Raw genomic sequence first — 23,879 nt, forward strand, 5'->3', positions numbered from 1 at the left:
CCTTTCACTTTCAAGGTGCTGTCTTGCCAGAATTGTTCTCTTGCTGATCTTAAAGATCAAAACTGGTAAGCTGTACTGACTTTCCAGTCAGTCATCTCTCTGAAAGCTTTTCCAAGGTAGTCCACTCAGTACTAAAATTATTCATTGTTAGAAAATGCAAAGAAAATGTAAAACTGGAAGATAGAATTATAAGACCTCTGAGGGAACATATTGTAACAAAACTGTTCAATGTGTATAGGTGATCCACAAAGGTCATAAAACGTCACAAGATGGGTTTGTTTGTTTTTCTGAGTCTTACATCTACCTAAGGATTATTAACAAAAAGCTTCATTTCAGCCTATGGTAGGTCAACTAATAGTTCCTAAAACAGCAGATCTTTAATTTACCCATCCAAGTCAATAAACCATGGTCTAAATGTCAAATATAGTTGAGCAAACATCCTCTAACCTTGAGACAGTGTCCCCGCCCCATGCTTGTGGGAGGGACATAATGCCCCAAGTTTCTAACACTTCAATAAAAACCTGTGCCAGGGTAAAAATTTTGTTCTTACCCTACAAATCATTTTATTCTATTGGAAGTACATTCCTTTCCTACTAAACTTTCCTGTCACTTTCACTATATTCAGATTTGCCTAAATTCTTACCATGTTGAATACTAAGATTAAGGTTGTTAGTTGTGCTGAATTTCTGATGTTAGAACTAAAGTCAGTACTGCTCTATTTTCAAGATAAGACATTTGACTCTGTGGAAAATTATGAGTAGTCCGGCTTGCATAGTAACTTACACATGTCACAAAATTGATGCATACTTTCTTTTTGCCAAGTTCCTAAATAAACAGCATAGACAAACAGGACATTAAAAGGGAGCTGACTAGTGGAAGAAAAAAATGAACTGCAATAAAATAATAAAGTTCATAAAAACCATGTGTCTGAGAGAAGGTAGCTAGAAATGCCTTCCCACTACAAGAGAACAAAGTGGGGTTGAGACATCCAAAACCAAAATTCAACCAACCTCAAGTGGCTCATGTATTCCAATTATTCAATAGGAAGTAAGAAAATATAGGTGACCTCCAGGAAAAAGATAAGATGTATCCCCATAACACTCAAACAGTGAGGAAGTGAGGGAGAGATATTGTGTGCTGGAGATAAACTGCTTGTTGCAACTACCCAGGCCATGTGTATACTAGACACTTGACCATGCAAGACCAACCATATACCCTTAAATCCTCACTTTCACTGTCGGCCTGTCTCCAAGTTCTTTCTTTGAGTTTGGCTGGGTGAGTGTGTTTTTCACACTGGTAACATTCTTCATTTGTTATTTAAAAAAAAATCTACTGAGTTCTGTTTTTTAACTTTAGGAATTTTCTACTTGGTGGTATGAAGTCTATTCTTTGGAAAAATCACAGAATATGTCTAATCTTTGTTTGCTCCCTCCTATATGTCATTAAATATTGAAAAACTGTAATCATGCCTCCTCTTAAAAGCCTTATTTTTCAAAGATTTTTTTTATAAATTACCACATATTAATTGTACAAATGGGTTTCATTGTGATATTTCTAGACATCTTATAGCTTATTTTGGTCAAATTTCCCTCTTCTATTACTCTTACTTATCCTTTCATTTAAAAAGCAATATTGACAAGGTTTATTATTATTCTATTTTCATATGTGTGTATGAAATGGCTCAATCATATTTGGGCCCCCTTAATCTTCTCCTTTCATCTTCTCACTGGTTCATATACCCCAAAGAGTCCCTCCATTATCCAATTTATACTATGTCCTTCTTTTATTTTAGGTCTGATTCCACATATGAGGGAGGACATGTGATTTTGTCTTTCTCAGTCTAAAGAAGTCTCATTCTTTCTGATTCATTTTCAACAGCATGTCATGTGAGGGCATAGCCTCATTTCTCACCATCCTGTTCCTCAACCTCTGAAAACAAATAAGATATTCACAAGTCCTCCTGAAAGTTAATTCCTTGGGATTATTGAGAACTCCAAGATTTGGAGGCTGTTTCTTCCCTTCACTTGGCTCTCTCTCACTTTAGTTGACAGCATTTAAGCTTTTACCCCCAGCCCTTACATTATGTAAAGAATATTAATTGCATGCTTAGCTAAAGAATACATTTTACCTTACAGAAACTTTTGCCTAGAGAGGTGCAGAAATCTTGTAACTTTATAAGCAAACGTTTTAAATTCTAGTAATTACAAAATGTCACAGTCCTGAGCAGATATAGCTTGAGGTCCTTGGTTTTGTAGAATTCCTAGAGTGGAATTCAGAGACAAGGGAGGGTGCATGCAAAATACTGGAGTTAATTTAAAAAGAAAAGAAAAGCTCTGAATAAAGCAGAGGGTCTAAAAGAATGTCCTCACTTGCAAGCCTTCGTCCAGGGAGTTTATGAACTTTTCATGCCATTTGAGGAGTTGCTCCTACACTTCATGCACTTTCCACACTGCTTTTGAAGCCATGCTAGCTCATCAGCATGCCATCCTTATCAGCCAGTGCTGTTCATGCCTTGAGGTTCTGCTGATTGGCTCTCGATTTTTATCACCTATGGATGAGACATTACATTACCCCAGGACCCCTAACTTTACCTGCACACAAATTTTTCCTGACTTCATAATTTTCTTTACATCCATTTTCATTGTTTTGGTACAAATGTGAACCTGGTATCTCTATGCAAATTTCATTTCCCCAAACACAAAGTTATCATCTTTGTTTCATGTCATCACACTAATCTCTCACTTCCTTTGGAATGGAAATGATCAAATGGCAGTGTGTAGAGATTTATGACATGACCACTGAAAGCATAAGAGAATAAATGCAAACCCTGCTCCCCAAATTGGCTCATATTGTACTTGGTTAGTGTTGACTAAAGAAATAAGAACTAAACAATTTGATGTAAATGTATTTTAGTATATCACAGAGATATCCCTATCTACATGAAGACAATTTTTTTTTTTTTTTTTTTGGCTCGTCCTCGTCCTGGGCCTTGGACTCAGGGCCTGACTGAGCACCGCACGGAACTTCCCTGGCTTCTTCCGCTCAAGGCTAGCACTCTGCCACCTGAGCCACAGCGCCCCTTCTGGCCGTTTTCCATATATGTGGTGCTGGGGAATCAAACAGAGAGCTCCATGTATAGGAGGCAAGCACTCTTGCCACTAGGCCATATTCCCAGCCCAAGACAATTGATTTTTAAAGTATAAGTTTTCCTATATATTTTTGTAATTATTTCTACTAATCCTATCATCCCTCAACCCCTTCTCTCTAATCCTCAAGAGAATTCCAAGTGTCCCATGTCTTGACCCCATCCTCTAGGATTTTCATTCACCTCATTGGGTAAAATGCCACCTATATGTAGTCAACTCCTATATATCTGTCTGTAGCCCAGATTTCTCTCTTAATGGGCAGGATTTAATTCCATCTGCCACTCAAAACCTCTACTTGGATGGCTAACATGTGCCAAATTTAATATGTGCCAAGCTAAACATATGAGCTTAGTCTTCAAGTTCACTATTCTGTTTTCCCTATTTTAGATACTAAGTCCTTCATTTTCTAGGTATTTACAACAAAGATCTTGGCGACCAAGTTTCATATCTGTTCTATTAAGAAATCTCCTTGGCCTCATCTTTAGACATAATTCCATATCTGATCTCAGCTCACTAAACCTACAGTTTTGGGGTTAGTCTGAATCCTGGCCCAGCTAACATATCTGGTGGCCTCTGGGTAAAGATTCCACATGGCGGAAATAAGCAAAACAAACCTTACCCTTTTAGGTATGTTGTCAAGATTAGCAGAAAGTGTATATAAAATACACTAGAAAATATGGCATATAGATACTCAACAGAATGCTATTCATCCATCAGAAAACAATGACATTGAACCATTCCTAAGGAAATGGAAAGACTTGGAGAGAATTATGTTGGGAAGTAAGCCACATGCCGAGGTTGCAACTCAGGTTGCATGGTTTCCCTCATTAGTGGGAACTAGAATGTGTCTATAAATCTACAAGTAAACACACTGGGTGGGACCCAAGTTGTAATAAATGAATTAATTGAAGTATAATAGAATCTATGGGAACACAAATGGTATAATTCTTCAGAAAGACTAAGTCAAAACCTAATAAAATGAGTACCAGGAAATGGGTACTTGCGGGGGGGTGTCTAAAGGAGAGAAGTAGAAGAATGAACAGGGTCAATGAGTAAATTGCAGGCAAGAATGAACTGTATATGCCACAGAGCTGAGAAAAATAAGAGAAGGGGTAGGTGGCAGGTGGGAGAAGATGCTGAAGGTTTGACACAGACCAAGATGCATTACACACAAATATTGCTTCGTCAAATGGAGAAAAAAATCAATACATAATCTAAAACTTTTAAGAAAAGTGAGGGAAGGGGTGGAGTGGGAGGGGTGGGTGAGAATATTTAAAAGGGGTGACATTGATCAAGAGGCACTGCTCTATTGAATGGCCACTTTTTTTGCACAACTATCTAATATATATATATATATACATGTACATATATATATATATATATATATATATATATATATATATATATATATATATACTGCCAGTCCTGGAGCTTAGACTCAGGCCTGAATACTGTCCCTGGCTTCTTTTTGCTCAAGGCTAGCACTCTGACACTTGAGCCACAGGACCACTTCTGGTTGTTTTTTTTTTTTTTCTATATATGTGGTGCTGAGGAATCAAACCCAGGGCTTCATGCATGCAAGGCAAGCACTCTGCCCCTAGGCCATATTCCCACCCCTGAAAATAAAAATTATTTTAAAAAAGATAACAAAAAAAGGAAACAAAAAGAAAAACATAAAACAAACCACACATTGGTAGAAAGTAACTGCTCCATGCTGGGCTACTTTTTGAGACAAAGTCTTGCCAAGCAACTCAGGATGACCTCACAATTGTAATTCTTCTCCCTCAGGCGCTCAAGGGCTGAGGTCACAGAGATGTTCCCTCAGGCCCACAAGTAGTATTATACTGCTACTTAAATACAATGCTTATAGCTAAGTGTAAAAAATGAATTATATGGAAAGATGACTGGCCAAGAACAATATTTCCAGCCAGATATCTAATGAGATGCCATGATTCTAAACAAGATTGGGGACAATCTTTACTATGGCTTTAAAAATGACAGAAATACCAACTTCTTTTAGCGTGAGTCTGTCTGCACTGTGGTTCAACTCAAGTGTTGTCTTTGATCCCTCTTAGGATTCTAAAAGAATCTATGGTGTGTAGGAAAAGCCTACACATTAGTCATGGATATTCACTGAGCACTTCCTAAGTGTCAAACACAAGAATAACTCTGTTCCCTGAGTGACAACAATCACAATTCTGGACACTTTATAGACAGCAACACTTCAAGATTATCTCACTTTCACCAACTAACAACTTTACACTACTTAGTCTTGTTGCAACGATAGTAGCTCTTTTCATATTCTTGACCTGAAGCAGGTGACAGAAACCCTTCTGTCATCACTCACAGCCCAATGTTGTTGTTCTGTTACAACAGTACCACACCACCACCATCATCACTGCTGACTTCCAGATGCAAGAGGTAACAGTGTGCTCAGATAAACAATCTCACTCGCTGTAGCAACGTCACATAGGGCTGGTTTGCCACAGCTCTGTATAGCATGCCCTTCTGGGGCTCACTTCTATCAGCCTAAGAGTTCAGGATGCTTTTAGATTAAGCTAGTCATGCAGTTCCTGTCTCCACAGAACAACGTACATGATCTCTTTAAGGTTCTACTCTAAGAAATATATTCTACTAGAGGAAATATATTTTAAATATCAATTAGTGATTCTCCTCTCGATTCCATGGTTTTGTACTTTCTATCCTTGAAGATCATTTGCTAACTTTGGACCCATTCAGAGATAGTCATCTAATAGTCTCTGGCTGTGTGACAGACCATAGGCCTAGCATGTATAACACAATGTGTTTGATCCCTAGGACCACAAGAAAAACAAAATCTTTCTTGTCAGATTCCCCCTTTCCTGCTTTGGTGGTACTAGAGCTTGAACTAAGGGCTTCATGCTTGTCAGGCAGGTGCTTTACCACTTGAGCAACACTACCAGCCCTTTTATGACTAGATAGAATTCACCTCCTCAGGTAATTCCCTAACCAAATGACTGACCGTTCCATAGAAACTACATTTGTACCTAGGTAGACTGCAGCATAAGGTTTCTGGAATCTTATTTAACTTTCAAACACAGATACTACATGCTACATTTATATTTTCTTCTAGGTAAATATCTCTCCACCATCAGGATTCTAGCTCTGTCCCCCCCCTCCAGTTAGCTCTGCAATAAATGAATTTATAGGAAAATAAACATCCAGCCTATAACATCCTTAGTGAATAATAACCTCAGTGCAAAAGGACTCTGGAATATGAAGGTGAAAATAATACAGAATTTTATAGAAAAATATTAATGACAAAAGTGACATTGGCTTGTACTGCTACTGTGAGCCAGGGGCTCTTCTAGATATTTATATTCTTTATCCACATCTACATTTATTTAATGACACATACAGTTTATATGTTGGTAATGGAGAATCAAAGAATATAAAGAGATATTTCTCCTGGCTATCTATCTATCTATCTATCTATATCAATGCTAGCATGTTTGCCTATCAAATTCAAATCTTTGAGCTAGATCCTTTCATGAATTTGCTAATAAATATATGAGATGATTAGCTTCCCTAGTTACCCATGAAATGCAAATTAAAATAACAATATGCTATTTCTTCACCCATGAATTTAATAAAGAAAATTATGGTGAGATTATCACTCAACTACCAGTAATAGAAGATCTTTAAATATTTTTCTACTCTTTGACATAGTAGTCATTTTCTGGTATCTGTGACAGAAATTGAAAAAGTACATGAACATAACAACCAGGCAACAACTCCTTTTTAAAACCAGATAGTTTAAAACCATTTTTTTTTCTAAAATATATACCTATTAACTAATCTGTGATGTTTGACATACAAAAAACTTAAAATTCTAAAACCAGGTGTCATTGCCACAATTAAAACCATTCATTGGGGCTGGGGATATAGCCTAGTGGCAAGAGTGCCTGCCTCGGATACACGAGGCCCTAGGTTCGATTTCCCAGCGCCACATATGCAGAAAACGGCCAGAAGCGGCGCTGTGGCTCAAGTGGCAGAGTGCTAGCCTTGAGCGGGAAGAAGCCAGGGACAGTGCTCAGGCCCGGAGTCCAAGGCCCAGGACTGGCCAAAAAAAAAAAAAAAACATTCATTGCAACTTACATTCATATGTGACAAAGCTTGGTGTTGGCGTAAACTTACATCAGTGGAAAAAAGAGGAATCAAGTGATGTTGGTTTTGTGTATTAAGAATATAATGGGGCTGGGGATATAGCCTAGCGGCAAGAGTGCCTGCCTCGGATACACGAGGCCCTAGGTTCGATTCCCCAGCACCACATATACAGAAAACGGCCAGAAGCGGCGCTGTGGCTCAAGTGGCAGAGTGCTAGCCTTGAGCAAAAGGAAGCCAGGGAACAGTGTTCAGGCCCTGAGTCCAAGGCCCAGGACTGGCAAAAAAAAAAAAAAAAAAAAAAAGAATATTATTGGGCTGGGAATATGGCCTAGTGGCAAGAGCGCTTGCCTCCTACACATGAAGCTCTTGGTTGGATTCCCCAGCACCACATATATGGAAAACGGCCAGAGGGGGCGCTGTGGCTCAAGTGGCAGAGTGCTAGCCTTGAGCCGGAAAAAGCCAGGGACAGTGCTCAGGCCCTGAGTCCAAGGCCCAGGACTGGCCAAAAAAAAAAAAAAAAAAAAAAAGAATATTATCTACTCACTGGTGATGAAATTGGGGAAAAATACTGACCCCTTATCCACATTAAGAACCTCATTTTCTGATACATCCCACTGCTCTGTTTTAAATGTATCTCCTCTGATATATCAAAGAAAATGTTCTTTTTAAGGAAAGCCTTGATAAGCTTTATCCTTTGTGCTTCTCTAACTAAATCAATAGTTTCTGGTCCCAATGTGTTTCTTGACATGCACTGAGACAAAAAGAGGTTATTCTTAGGAGAGAATCACAAAGGTGCAATTCCTATGTACATGTGATCATATAAAATAATATTTATTGAAATTAACTCCAGGAAATGAAAAGAAGGGGTTAGTTTTCTTTGTTGCTGCTTTTGTTTTCTTTCTGTCTTGACTGTTCATTTGTCTGTCTTTGGGAGCATAAGAAAAGGCACAGGAATGGAGGGACAAAGGATGAACAAATTCAGCGGTGGTAGTTCCTAGACACTATGTTGAAAATGAAGTATACACCTTGGGGTGGGGATAGGAGAGAAAAACTGGGAGAAAGTGAGGGAAGGAGTGACATTGTCCATTATCATTACCTTTGACTTTACATAACTCCTCTGTAAATAACCTTTATAATAATAAGACAATTTTTTAAAAGAATAAAAGATGTCATACATGGGAGGCTAAGGAAGGAAGATCATGAGTTTGAGGCCAGCCTGAGCTACATAGTGAATTCTATGCCACAAAAGACCAGTTGTGCTGGGAGGCAGCTCACTTGCCTACCATGCAAGTTCAATCCACAATGTATGCACACACAAGCATGAGGATAGATGTCCCATAATCCTTGAACCATGTCTTACACATCTAGAATATATTTAAAGATTCTAGGACAAAGGTGATATATATTCTCTCCATAGTTAACTCTCTGTGGTCTCAGTAGAATTCATTTTATTTTTGTCAAATACAAACTGGGAGATACAGATGCCACCCTAAGATTTCCTGCACTGAAAGTTGAGTTATAATGGTACAGGTGATAGATTAAATCATTTTTTTTCATATTTCTAACAAGACTACAGGCTGGTGAAAGAAATTGCAACTGATGGTTTGCTCCACATTGAGTCTGGGTGATTCGCTCTGTGAACCCCTCTCTAGGAAAATGCCATGTTTCCTCTGGCCCTCACTGTGGGCAGAGGGAGCAGGAAGGGGAGGGGGGAGGTGACTTAAGGCAAAGATTAATGGAAAGCTGTCACTTTGCAAAGGTTATAAAAGACACAATAAGACTCTGAAGTGAGCACTGAGCTGCTAAGGGCAGCGAGAGTGAACATCAGAAAGAAAAGTCTGAAGCTGATCTGAGCTCCTTCAGCTGAGAAATCAAGCCTTGCAACCTCAAGAAGGAAAGCTTGCTGTGACAAAGCCAGTGTGTCTTAACTTCGTGTGCAAATGCCAAGGATGTGTCTTTTCTTGGAGCCAAGCTGCTTATCTTGTAGTGTAAGAAGCTACATGTGGGGGGGAAAAAACAAACACACACACCTAACTCAAAAAACCTTGCAAAAAATCAACATGAAAAATGTTCCTGTGTTCTCATGTTTCCTAAGAAGGCTTTTCAACTAGCAAGTCACGTGATCTAAGATTTTTAGATCAGAAAGGAAAAGGGAAACTGATGTCAAGACTATATACCAAGATGGGAGGGGAACAGAAGAAAAGTTATGACTGCTGTTTAATATTATAGATGAGATTTAAGAGGTGTCAGGTCCAGAAAAGGCAAAACAATGACCACTCTCAGAAGATACAGCTGGCACCAGGGGCCCTGATTCCTCCCAGGAGTGCCTAAGTATGGAAAATTAGGTAAGGATGTGTTTTCTTCATGAGCCTCCTAAACTAAAACACCTGAAATATAAGGATAGCACTCTCCCCACTTGACAAATTATCTTGAAAAGTTCAATTCAGTTCACTTGAAGACAAAAGATGTTTTAGAATTCTGTCCTTATTTCATGCCCCAGAATCTCCAAGGAAAAGAGCAAGTCAGAGATGTCCAGGTAAAAGCAGTGCAGACTTGTAACTAGACACCTCACATAAAATAAAAGATAGTTTGTGCTGTCTTCTGGTGGCTCACACCAGTAATCTTAGCTACTCAGGAGCTGAGAGCGAGCTAAGGATCATGATTCAAAGCCAGCCTGGGCAGAAAAAGTTTATGAGAGTCTTATTTTGAATTAACCATTCAAAAATGTTGGAAGTGGAGGAGGTGTGGCTCAAATGGTAGAGTATTGGCCTTGAGCAAGAAAGCCAAGAAACAGTGTGAAACCCTGAGTTTGAGCCCCAGGACCAACACACACACACACACACACACACACACACACACACACACACACACACACACACACACATACACACACACTCTTAAGTTTCAAAGAAATGTCCATAGGAGACAGAGGGATCATTCCTAAATATAGCTGCTGCCCCCTTTTCCTTCTCCCCTGTTTACTGTAATCTGCTACTGAAAATGTGTTATACCTTTTCTGTTTCTCAAGTGGGGAGGGGGAAGGGAGGGAATAAAAGAATACAGTGTTAGAATGAAATACTGAGATAATTCCTTTTTGTTGTTGTTATTGTTGGTCATGGGGCTTGAACTCTGGGCCTAGGTGCTGTTCCTGAGCTCTTCAGCTCAAGTCTAGCACGCTACCACTTGAGCCATGGTGCCACTTGTAGCTTTGCAGTGGTTAATTGGAGGTAAGAGTCTCAAGGACTTTCCTTTCCGGGCTGGTTTTGAACCACAATGCTCAGATCTCAACATCCTGAGTAGCTAGGATTACAGGTATGAGTCAGCGGCGCCCTGCTCTGAGATAATTCCTAAGGCTGATAAAATTGATCATGGTAGCCGCTACCATTTTCATCTATTGAACCTTGTTATCAAGCAAGTATGCTGCTGAGCTTTTTACATGGGTTAATTTTACTGGGGTGCTGAAAAGTATTCTTATTATTATCTTTACACAAAGTGGGAAATAAGGTACAAGTAAACAACCTTGTCCACAGCCACATTAGATAACTCAAGACATTCTGGCTTCAATGTCTATGACAACTCTCTTAAGAATATTAAGTGCACTCATTCCAATACTTCATTTAACCAGAAGGACACCTCATAATATTTCTGCTACCATCTTATTTATTTAACAGGCCTCCTTAGATATCAACAAATAAGAACTGCCCAAAGTTCAAGTCTTCCCATTCCTTTAAAAATGTACTGTCTTTAAGTAGTTGTACAGAGCAGTTTATGAATACAATGCATGTTGGCCAGTATTACCCCTTTCACCATTCTCACCCCTCCCCTTTAACCCACCTCTTCTCTTACTTTACTTAATTTTGTGGTACACACAATGAATTGATGACTTTGTTCTCCCTACATCCCCACATCACTCATGTACCTATCTCCCCTTGACCCCACCCCCTCCTGGACGTACCCATTTCCTGGTGTTTCTTTTGTTGGGCATTGACCTTGTTTCTCTATAATATTCTACATAAAGCCTATTTTTTTCCCTTAATTCATTTGGAACCACTTCTATACCATCCAATGTGTTTACTTACAGACTTAATTCAAGGTTCCATTATGTAACCCAAAGCTGGCTTTGAGCTTACAATTGTCCTTCATCTCTCTCCCAAATGCTTATTGCAGGTTTGTACCACTATGCTCAGTTTTTCTTCCATTCTCTGAACTTTGCTAAGACCATCCTTATTATTGTAGTTAAACTGCTCAGCAATCGATTCTATATAAATAAATGCAAAGGTCAATAACTAGCCTTAAAGAAAATACCTAGCCTTGACCTCATTCGATCTACAAATGTCATTCGATATAATCACTTCCCTTTTTATTTTATTTTTGTTACTATTATTTTTGTTACTATTCCTTTTCTTGGCTTCTGGCATATCAGTCTCTTAGTCTTCCAGTTTTCGAATCTTTTTGTTTCTTTTTTCCTTACTTAGATTCTGATGTTGAGCAGCCCCAGAGCTAAGATCTTGATTTTTTTTGTTTTAGTTTGATGGTCAGTGTTGGGCTTGAACTCAGGAACTGAGCACTGTCCCCGAGCATTTTTGCTCAAAGCTAGCACTCTTCCACACTGAACCACAGTTTTTTTTATAGTTAATTGGAGGTAAGAGCCTCACAGACTTTTCTGCTTGGGCTGGCTTCAAAACACATTTCTCAGATCTCAGCCTCCCGAGTAGCTAGTATTACAGGTGTGAGCTACCAGCTTTTCTCTACTTTTTCACATTCATCTGTCTCATGGAAGGTCATGGTTTACATTCCAGAGAATGTAAATTCCAGAGAATGGAATGAGATCATCATTACAAATAGGAATTTTTATCTACAAATAGGATATTCTGTTAAAACTCATCTTCTGTTATAACTCATCTGACTAAATTCCCAAGTCCCTTCCTCCTTTATAATACTTGATTAACCACTGCTTCTCCATTTGCTGAAGTCAGAAGTCTTAGGGTTATCTTTGACTAGCAATGTACTTTGTCTCAAATCAGACACCTGCTAGACCCTACCTTCCCTATATGCCCAATTATCATTTCATATCTACCAAGATTACCAATGGTCAGTTTGATTAGAATTGTTATCAACCTAATTCAAGGTCTCCATGATCTTGGCCCCGACTCTAGCATTTCTCTCTGACCTAGTACTATTTCTGACCCTGCGTCCACTCCAGCCACATTCTTGCCAACCACTGAAAAACAAAGCACGTTCCTACTTCATACTTTTGTCCTAAGTTTTGCCCAGAGTATTCTTCTTTCGAATATCTACACGGCAGTTTCCTTACATTCGGTGAGACCTCTCAATTAACACTTTTTATATGCATCCTGCTTCTCTCTTCTCTGTCTCCATTATATGGATTTCATTACTCACTTCTCATTATTTTATTACTCATTATTTTCATTTAGTTATTTGCCACCCTCCACTAAAATGTCAACTCAGTGGGATGAAAGTTTTATTTTGTCTACTATGAATCTTAATGATAAACCATGTCTATTTTGTATATGCCTGTGTCCAAGAAATAGTTTTGGAAGGAAGAAATATGTCTTCACTAAAACAGAAGTCATCAAAACTATCCAATTTTAGACATCACTCTTCTTACTTTCCTGATTCTCTATTTTGCCCTTAAGTCAGAATCCTTTTGTTTGAATGGGACAGTATCAAAAAATGTGATTCTGGATCCAGTCAAAATAATTCTTCCCTTCTTCCTCATTCAATGGATTAGGGTTAAAGAAAACACACACACACACACACACACACACACACACACACACGTGTGTATACATATAGAACACAAACTCAGACATGGTGATTTTTACTTTTAAAGATGGAATAATCACAGTAAGTCTACAATGTCATTACCTAATTGCTTTGCAGATGATGGTTGCTGAGCTTCAGCCACTATGAATCCTTTTCTTTGAACTCGGGCTCATTTTTAAGACTTCTAGTAAGCACATTCAAAGAATCCCTGAGCAATACTGCCACCTACTGACCAGTAGATGAAAAGTCAAGAATACACATCGTACAAAGGAGTTACAAAAACTAAGATGACAATGAAAAGAATCCTGTGAAGTCAGTAAAATGAACTGCTTTTCCAAAAAAACATTCAACAAGAAATTTATACTGGAGTCTGAAACAGCATTATGAAAACAAAAGCAGGAGTGCAAAGAATGGTATTGACATTCACTAAAGAAGAGCCATCACCAAAATATTAACAGGCAAACAGTCTTCCATGAGAGCAATTTCCATAAGAGTAAATGTGGTGTGCACTAATCAACATTTGGTTTAGAAAAGCATCCATTTAAATCATTACACTGACTTCAATCTTCTGTTTTAGAAGTTCTGTCCTCTCAATACTGTATGTATGTATGTATGTATGTATGTATGTATGTATGTATGTATGTATATAATTAGTTTCCATCAAACCATTAATAAACGTCCCTTTGCTAGAAGGGAAAGCATCAGAAATAGACTAAAGTGTACTTTGAAAGTCAAAAGAATTGAGATTTGCCTGCAGAAAATATCTAAGGATGATAAGTTTTTCTCATGTCTTCCAAATGTAAAAAATTACACAGGACCATAGGAGCAGTGAGTGTCCATGTCACTAATAAATATAGGCCATTTGTCAATTATAAATATCCTTAAAAGACAAGAGTAGACTTATGAATATACAGGAGCAATGTAATAATTCCAAGAGAAGATAATTTTGGAAAAGTCATTTAATTATTCAATTCCTTTAAATAAAAAAAACAATGGCACAAATCACTACAAAGTTATTTAAGTGATGATTTCCACAGGCTGCTCTTGTAATTATATGCTAAAAATTTATGACACCCATTAAGGGCATGTTCTTTCCTAATTAGCAATGACATCCAGAGCTACTGAGAATGTGTAATTGTCCTTCCAGTATGAGTAAAAGTATCAAACGCAGTTGGCACAACATTCCTTTATATCACCTTTTTATTTACTACACTCTATCTTTGTAAAATATTTAACATTTCTCTCTTCATTTCTTATATTTACAGTATAGAGGCTCATCTCTGGTCACAATGTGGCCTGTGTGTTAAACTCCTTAGAAAAGTACTTCCACAATGTCTTAGTAAGTTTATTCATTTAAAATAAGGATGAAAACAAAACCTTGTTCACATGACTGTGTCATACTCAGAAGTATAACTTGTCCAGTCGTCTTAGTCAGGAAAGAAGATATCCTGCCTTACCAATACATTCTCCAACTGTTTACTAGATCATCTTGTAATGTATATTCATAAAGCTAACAGAAAACAAGTCAAGCCAGCTTTGACTTCATAAATTTCTTTTGGAAAGAGTATCGTTCTATGGCTTTCATTCTCTGTTTATCACTAGCACTTATTTCACATGGATGTATTTTAATTTGTTCTTGGTATATAAGTATTTAATCATGGGGTAGGAATTGGCAGTTTCTGGAAGGCCAGTTTTCTTGATCAAGGATAGAGTTCTGTGCAACGAGATCAGATAAATGAGAAAAGATATCACAGCCTGTGATACAACAGGTTGGAATTGTTGGATCAAATGATTCACAGACATAAATACCACCATTCAATAGTCTGAAGAATTGTATTGGATTAGGTCTGGGTTTTTTGTTTGGTCTTTTTGTTGTTGTTGTTGTTGTTGTTGCCAGTCCGGGAGCTTGAACTCAGGGCCTGAGCACTGTCCCTGGCTCATTTTTGCTCAAGGCTAGAACTCTGCCACTTGAGCCACAGTGCCACTTCTGGCTTTTTCTATATATGTGGTGCTGAGGAATCGAACCCAGCGCTTCATGTGTGCAAGGTGAGCACTTTACCACTAGGCTGTATTCCCAGCCCAGGTCTGTTTTAATGTATGCTGTCTTCATGACTTAAAATACCTAGTATTTGTTACTGTTTTTGGTTAAAGATTAAACCTGACTGAGGGAAAGCAGAGATAGATAAGAAAGGTGAAAGAAAAAAATATCTATATGTATTTCAGAACATACGCTTTTTACAAGGAAAAGTGAGGAGTAAAAAACATATTTTCATCAAAAAAAATCTCTCACATCTGGATGAATTTCAGAGTAGATAAAAACAACCCACAAGCTAATTAAACCCCTTTCTTCTTACTCCAGAATTATTTGTTTTCTAATGATAATTAGCATAATTCTGGCAGCAGCACGTCTTTTTTTTCTGTTTAAGGCTTGAGGATGTCAGTTGTTAATAATTGAGTACAGCTGAGAAATAAGATCCCCATCATTGGTTTTATGTACACTCTTGACCAAGCAAGAATGTCTACAGAAGTTTTCAGGGCAAGCATCAACTTCCAGCTTCTACAATGGTCTTGACTTTATGACCCATTCGGCATTGGGGTTGAGCTGATATAAGTCCTTCATGTAGGTATTATCATCAAGGCAGCGTTCCCCTATAGATGAAAGGAGGCATCAGATTAACACAGAGGGTAAATAGAGATGTAATTTTAAACTTAAGTCCAATGCTTTCTAAAGTCTTTGTTTTTGTTGGTCATGGGGCTTGAACTCTGGGCCTGGTGGCTGTCCCTGAGCTAAACTTAAGTCTAGTGCTCTACCACTTGGGTCACAGCGCCACTTCTGGTTTTCTGGTGGCTAATTGGTGATGAGAGTCTCAGGGATGTTTTTGTCTGAGCTGGCTTTGAACCACGATCCTCAGATCTGAGCCTCCTGAGTAGTCAGGATTACAGGCATGAGCCACTGGGGCCCAACTTAAAACCTTATATTTCAAAATACTTGTCATTAAAACCATTGAAGAGTTAGTTGGTCAAACTTCTGGGCAAAGTCCTCCTCTAAATAAATATATTTCAAATTAAGCTAGAAAGATGAAAATATTTCATTTGTTTTTCAAATGTTTCATTTGTTGTTTTTTTCCTAATGGTCCCTTCAAATCTTATCCACTTTCATTAAGCATGACAACAATTTTAAATTCACTAAGGAACCAGGCTTAACTCCTAATTTAAATAGTTAAGTTCAAAGTAAAATGTGTTAATATTTGAATAGTCTTTACTAATAAGTTTAAAAACTTCAAGCTTCATGTGGAAAAGAGAACCCTAAAATTTCTTGTACTTAACTTCTTATTTCCAGCGTTCTTGTTTTCCTTCAAAAATATAAATAACAACACTCACGATATCAAATCAGGATTGGGAATGCCAAGAAATTTAAAAAGAAAATAATCTTACCAATATTTCCTCCAATCTCATACAAAGAAACTTCTCCTTTCTTCAGAGTCTGGGCCACACCAGTACTAGGGACAAAACAAACTCATTAGTTGCATCATCAAACAGCTTGCAAGTTAATCACTTACACATGCTTAGGGAGTTCTAGCTGGTGTAGAAAATTCATAACTTAGATACCATAATTATCTATGCATTTGTATTGTTCCATCTGTTAAATGTGCTGAGTAGGTAATAAAAATGTAACACCTGTAAATTAAAATAAACAAATGTAGTCGTTCATCTGAAAGCAAAATAATAAATCAGTCTCCAAATTTGTAAAATTAAATGTTAACATTCTACCAGCCAATGAAATTATTAACACGATTATGTACTTTGCATAGGGGCCAAGTTTCTATCACAGTTTTCACATCTCACTTTTTCAGTATTAGTCATGGGGTGGCTGAGCTGACAGCAGTAACTGTGTGCACGTGGAATGCAGAGAATTAAGAATGATTCACAGTCCTGTGTTGGCGTTTCGAATGTGGGAGGTTCATACACTCTGACAACAGAGAAGCTAAGTGTCATTGTGAAGACTTTGCCGAGAAGGTTCCATCCACATATTTATACTCTTCAAAGAACAAACCTTCACCTTGAAGCAGCAGTGAATATTTGAGGAGATATGTTGACCTTGATTTTGATATTACATGGTATACACAGCTATTGATGCATCTCATGTGGCCCCATAAATAGACAATTTCTTATGTGATTTAAAAAAAAAAAATTTTTTTTTGGCAAGTCCTGGGGCTTGAACTCAGGGCCTGAGCACTATCCCTGGCTTCTTTTTGCTCAAGGCTAGCACTCTGCCACTTGAGCCACAGCGCCACTTCTGGCCATTTTCTGTATATGTGGTGCTGGGAAATCGAACCCAGGGCCTCATGTATATGAGGCAGGCACTCTTGCCACTAAGCCATATCCCCAGCCCTGATTTAAAATTTTTAATGCAACCCATCAGCAGCAAAAGTAGGTAGTAATGGTGTTTTTTTTTTATTTTTTAGAATATTAGGTTCAAACACAAAAATTAGCAACATTCAATTCATGTTCAAAGCTTCCCATAAAACAATGACTTTAGAAAAGTGTTAACAATTCAAATCCATTGTTACAGAAACAGTTCTGGGGGGAAGTTCAAAAATCTTGTTTTAAAATGCCCTCTGTCAATGGTGGTGCATGGAAAGGTTTACATTCCATTGAGATAAGGACTTGAAAACACAGAGGAGACCTGAGAGACCAGGGCTGACTTGTGTTCACACATTAGGAAGAAGGTAGCTCAGGGGAAGCTTTCCAAGCCAGTCATTTAATGGCTCTTCTGCCCATTCAACATTCTCCTCCCACCCTGCATTCATCACATAATGAGACACCAGGCTTTAAATGCCTTCACACTTAAGTTCCACACCTTCAATAATAGTGCTATTTTGTCGCTAACCAAAGCTATGTTTATTTTAAATGGAATGAATTAATAATTCTTTTTACTTCTACCACATAACCCCATACACTAAAAGTATAAAAATTTGTTTGTTGCTATAACAAATTGAATGTTATAAAATACCTGATTCATCTATATTCTTGTTTCACTTTACAAAAACCTGAACTGAATTTTCTGATATAGGTAAGCACTCGTGTAATATCAGCAAATTCCCAATGAAAAGGTATTAAGTAACCTTTATTAAAGTCTGGCAATTGATTAAGTTTTCATTTGATTAAGCTTTTTTGTTATTCCAGTTTTCATTGGCTTTGGTAGTGAAGGTGGGAGAAAACAAGGATGAAAGGAAGTAGGATTTCCATTCTCCCCCAAATATAGGTGGAATATAAATGAGAGAAGCACAGGAATGAGGTAGAAGAGAAATATTCCTATAAACATGTACTGAGAACTTTAGTTCCTGTGATGATCCAAACTGACATTGCTAGGAACTTCATGGTTGCTTTCCTAGTTAATTATCAGAAGATTGTAAGGAAGTGCCTATTACAAAATCCACTCTTAGAAATAAAGGATTGAGACTTAATGAGATTATATTTAAACACTGAGTGTGTGTCCTTAAGATCTCCAAGCAAGAAGAAATGGCCTGAGAATGTGTGAAAGGGACCCACTGTTGGGTGAAGCAAATATTTATTTAATAAATGCATTACAAGCTCAAAATACTCAAAGGACAATGGTAACAAAGCTAGAGATTTCCATAACAAGATGACAAATAGTACTTGATCCTATATGGCTACATATTAAAGTTGAAATACACTGTCTTTATACTGTTACTGAGTAGGGGGAGGGAATAAGAGGAGCCAATCATCACTTGAGTCCTAGAAGTAAATGTTGTGTAAATTGACAGTGGGTAAACTGATGGTGACGGGAAGGGCCACTAATGTCTGAAGTCAGGCACATCTCAAAAAAATGTTCTAAGAGTGCTGGTGGCTCACACCTGTAATCCTAGCTACTCATGAAGCTGAGATCTGAGGAAGCCAACCTGGCCAGGAAAATCCATGAGACTTAGCTTCAATAAACTATTCAGAAAAAGCTGGAAGTGTTACTGTGGCTCAAAGTGGTAGCGTGCTAGCCTTGAGCAAAATCACTCAGAGACAGTGCCCAAGCCCTGAGATCAAGTCTCAAAACTGACCAAAAAAAAAAAAAAAAAATTCTGAGAGGGAATGGACTAAGGGGCCTGATATCTGCTAAGTCAAGCCAGGGCGTGAAGAGGAAGTGGGATTGAAACACCATTTAATGAACAAAGCTTTGAGAAATTCCAGATAGCCCAGGCCTCAATCTTTAAAGATTCTTCTGCCTTAGGGCTTAATAGCCACAAACTTCATCATCCTCTCAGGCCACTGGGACTCCCAGTTGTGGAGAATGGTTAAAGGACTGGCCTTGGAGGACAGGTGCCCCAGGCTCACAATTCCAGTTCTACTACCTGTAAGTAGTGTTTCAACCAAAACCTCTTTTCTTATCTGTGAAAAAGAAGGAGTGCTGATCTTTACCTCTAAGCCTCCTGCAAGGAAATTTATGCTGATGTGCCAAAAGCCAAGCTATTACAATAAGGTTCTTTCAGATTTCATAGCATCTGTTGGTGGTAGAGAATCATCTCTTCCCTCCATTGATCATCAACCCCTACAACCCACCCTATCCCTCACCCTGGCCCCAGGGAGGGAATGACACTTTCAAATTAGGTTTATATCCCTTCCAACACCTAGCAGAGGGTCTTCAACAAATAGAAGCCTACTAAATACTTGGATCACTGTATTAAGAACTGGAGATGCTTTGCCAGATAACTTGATTGAAGACCTACCCTACCTACCCCCACCACTGAGGTTAGAATGAGGATATTAAATTCAGGGAAAGATTGTAATAAAGAGTATTTATACACGGAGATACTGGTGCCCTAGATCTCCTTTCTTTCTTTTTTTTTAATGTAGTTTATTTCAGTGAGTAGCAATGGGGGAGGAGGTGTGCATTAAAACATGACTTTAAATCCAATACATTCATTAAGATCTCTAAATTTCAAGAAAAGATGCATCAGAAAGCAAAGACACTATAGAGACAGTGATGTCAGTGGCTCCTGAAGGACTAGCCTACATTCCAGAAGGGCTTGTTTGTCCTTAAAGAGGACAATTTCTTCTTTTTCTGTGATCTCAGAACTTGAAGGACAGCTTGCCTGCCTTCCCTCACTTCTTCAGGCATTTTTCTTTTACACTGAAACACTTCCTTTTTCTGTTGTTGTGGTTCATTATCTATTTCATAGAAAAAGTTGCATCTTGTCCTGGTTTTAATTTCACTGTATCCTAGTTAGTCATTTTTCTACAAATAGTAATTAACCTCCAATCAACATGTTGTGAAAAGGCTATGGACTGATCTCATTTGCCAAACCTATTGTAGACACAATGAAGGAATAATTGGACTTCCTGCTTGAAATAGGCTTGGGCTGGGGGGGGGGGGTTGGCTCAAGTGGTAGAGTGCCTGCCTGGCAATCACAAGGCCCTGAGTTCAACCCCCTCTCACCCCCACCCCCCAAAAAAGAAACAGGCTCAACTTGAATACGAACTACCTCTGATAGACTAAACCCATTCATTCCAAGAGTCTAATTGTCAGGTCTCATCTTCTGTTCTGCTGGAAAGAAATGTTAAACATTTCATACCACCGCACATATTTTGTTATCCCCCTCCCCCCCAAAAAAAGGACAGCAAGTGAGATATCGCCCAAAATAATTAAAACAAATCAGGCCTCTACCTTTCTTGGCTGAGAAACCTGGCAAGTACATCACTGGCTTTTAGTTCTTCAGTTAGCTGTATTGCCATGGAAACTTTCGAAAGATGGGGAGCTTGCACTCGAATCACTCCCTGAGGAACGTCAGCCTGCAAAGCAATAATGACACTGGAACAAAGCTGGCAGCAGCTGGAACATGTAACTCTGTACAATGCATTATATGGTAAGTGTGCTTAACTACGACACATTTTACTTCACTGCATAAAAACCTTAACTACTGTATAATGTAATTTGCTAAATTACATCAAACCTCAAATATCCTTTTAATGGTGAGAGGGGAACTTTATAATGCCTGTGCTGTAATGCTTAATTATTTTTAAAGATGTAAAGAATGACAGCAATAACCATTACTGCCATATTAAGTGCTGATTTCTGAGTATTATCTACTAGAGGGTGCTTCTTCATGTTCCAATTTATGAAATTGAATAAAAAAGGAGTCACTCTGTGTGCAATTGCTATGTCTACATTTGAAAATTTCTGTATACTCCCAAAATTTCTCCAAGTCTTTAGTCTCTGAGTGTGAAATAAAATTTTAAAAACTTTTATTTTTCTATATATTTGTCTTGTTCTACTTCCTATTTTGCTAAGGAACTCATACTTTTTTGACTATGCACTCTGAACCCAAGATGACCAATTCTAAGTCCTTTGCCCCTGGCTATGAAGAACATTTTATGACTTTGGAGAGATCAATGAAAACTCTGAAGTTTGTAATATCAAAATGTCAGCTATAGCATTCAAAATGATAAGCTTAATTAATTCCTAAATGGTTCTGCTAAAATAAATACTAATTTATTATTTATAGCCATATGTCTTAAACAGACTTTAGAACAGCATGCAGAAATTATGTTTAAAGATAATTCTTTAAGTATTACAAACATCCCATTTAATTCAATCAAAATTTACAAGCATCTTCTGAGTAGCAGACACAAGTCTTTTATTTTACAATATTGTTTTCCTTTTTTTAATGAACATGACCTTAACTTGCTTTTATTCTTAAATCACAGACAAGCAAAAGTTGCCATGAATTTAAAGCTTAAATTCAGAAAATAATATTCTGTCTTTAGACTCAAGCAGCAGGGCTAAAGAAGTCACTTAAATGGTAGAGAGCTTGCGTAGCAAGAATAAGGCCCTGGGTTCAACCCCCAGTAGCACCAAATAAAAATAAATTGAATATTAGCATCAGGTAGCATAAAACTATGGGTGCACTCCAAAAGATTTAGCAGGAGAGATTTTCACAAAGTAAACAAATAACATAGAAGAAGAATGTTGAGGGAACAGGAACAGCCCTGCAAATCTAATCCATAGCCAGACCATTGATTCTCAGATTCTCTTAATCTAGCCTGGACCAATGGCTTGGTCCTTCCAGACTTACACTTTCCAGGCCATGCAAGTTGGCCTGGTTTCCTTAGCCTTATTCTGACCTTGAAATTAAACTTGACCCCAGAATGCAAACCTAATTTACCTTTCTCCTTGGTGCTGACATATTCCATTTCTAATGTACTGGCATATGAGCTCTTTATTATCGGACACTTGGGCATTTCCTGTGTGAGTACTGCTCTTTTCCTCTCTGAACAGTTACTAGTTATGTAATACAACTCAGGGAGATATGATGAACTTCTCCGGTGGGGATGATCTCTAGCTTAGTTCCTACTGTGGTCTATCTACCTGCTTGGCTGGCCGTAACTTGGTGCTTCCTTCATAGAAAATGGAAAAAGATAACCTAATACTGACAGCTCTAATATGTAATAGCACTACTTGAAGCTCTAAGATTAGTCACAATCTCACTCACCTTGTCTATTCAGTAATGACAACACAGGCATTTTGAATTAACCACTCTATTACTAGCATAATATTTAGCATTAGAACTTGAATGGCAGATTAGGATTTGCAGATTGCCTACATATTTTATGCTATGTTAAAGTAAGAAATATTGGTTAATTTATACTGGCAAATACTCTTACATAACAGTAAAAAAAAAAAAGTCATTCCTAGCAACATCTCTAGAACATCAGGAAAATAGCCAAATCCTCTGGTAACAAAATAAGATGTAATTTCTTTTACTATAAAGTCGACCATAAGTGTGTACAAAACTGAAATGGAAAAAAAAAACTCTCAGAGAGATAGCAAGGATATGGCAATCTTATGTTTTCAGACCTTTTCTCTACTATTCCTTGGAGCAATTTGGATTGTGTAGATAAGAAACCTAGTCAAAATTCTCTATGAAAACCCTTGCGATCCTATCCCTTCTAGCTCAAGGCTTGATTCAAACATCTCAGAACTTTTCCTCCTAAGAGCTTCCATGAGACTCTCTACTCCAGCTCCTTTTGAACAAAGATGCTAAGATATAGCACATCTAGTGGCACGCCACATATATGAGTTCTTTCTGTAGCTACCTATAAATGTTAATTTCTTACATAAATCACCTAACCATATTTTGCACTAAAACTGGATTAATCATGGTAAACTTTTTGCAGAGCCAAAGAAAGTATACCAATATGAATCTTTATTGACTTAAGAAAAAAATAACCATAGGCACATTGTGTTAAACACATAAGCTAGATTGTTTCTATCATTGGGCATTTCTTCCCCCACCAGACCCCTGAAAACAGATTAAAAAATGAAAGAGAATGCAGAAAAAGGAGGAAAGATTCTGTAAGAGATAATCCAGCCACTGACTCCTGCATGGAACAGAAGAAAAGCAACAGTTTCTAACGCTAGAGGCTGTAGCCTCTCTGCCACAAAGGCATCTCAGAAAGAGCTGTCAGTGTCTAGTAACATGACATTATGACCGTACAGGGACCATGGCCTCTGACAGATCAGCCATGCTTCCTCGCAAAATCCAGTATTGAGTTCAGCATGGTGCGAGCACTTCAGAGATAGCACTACATTTGGCACACCAAACCTGTGTCTCTCTCCTATGATATGGAAAGAAAAAAGTCCAAGCACTTGCTTCTGAGGGCATTTCAGAGTTCTCCTGTGTGGGAATAAGGCCAGGAAGGTGCCACAGTGTGGGAAACAGGGCTGACTTTTGGTCAGATAGAAAATAACGTGGGTATTTTCCCTGGGTCCCTAAAGTCTGCAGCGTG

General features: G+C 38.1%; 1 protein-coding gene across 2 annotated transcripts in view; it reads right to left on the reverse strand.

The window, feature by feature from the left end:
• Window positions 1-15,288: 15,288 nt before the first annotated feature.
• Window positions 15,289-23,879, reverse strand: part of Arhgap18 (Rho GTPase activating protein 18) — a 129,330-nt gene continuing 120,739 nt past the window's right edge. For both annotated transcript variants that reach the window (XM_048354063.1, XM_048354065.1), the window contains exons 13-15: window positions 20,758-20,882; window positions 16,515-16,579; window positions 15,289-15,728 (exon numbers count right to left, since the gene is read on the reverse strand). In XM_048354063.1, coding sequence (XP_048210020.1) covers window positions 15,637-15,728; window positions 16,515-16,579; window positions 20,758-20,882 — 282 coding nt within the window. In that variant the 3' untranslated portion in view covers window positions 15,289-15,636. The remainder of the gene's footprint in view (window positions 15,729-16,514; window positions 16,580-20,757; window positions 20,883-23,879) is intronic.

The sequence above is a fragment of the Perognathus longimembris genome, chromosome 9 (genome assembly GCF_023159225.1).
Source record: "Perognathus longimembris pacificus isolate PPM17 chromosome 9, ASM2315922v1, whole genome shotgun sequence".
NCBI classification, from domain to species: domain Eukaryota; kingdom Metazoa; phylum Chordata; class Mammalia; order Rodentia; family Heteromyidae; genus Perognathus; species Perognathus longimembris.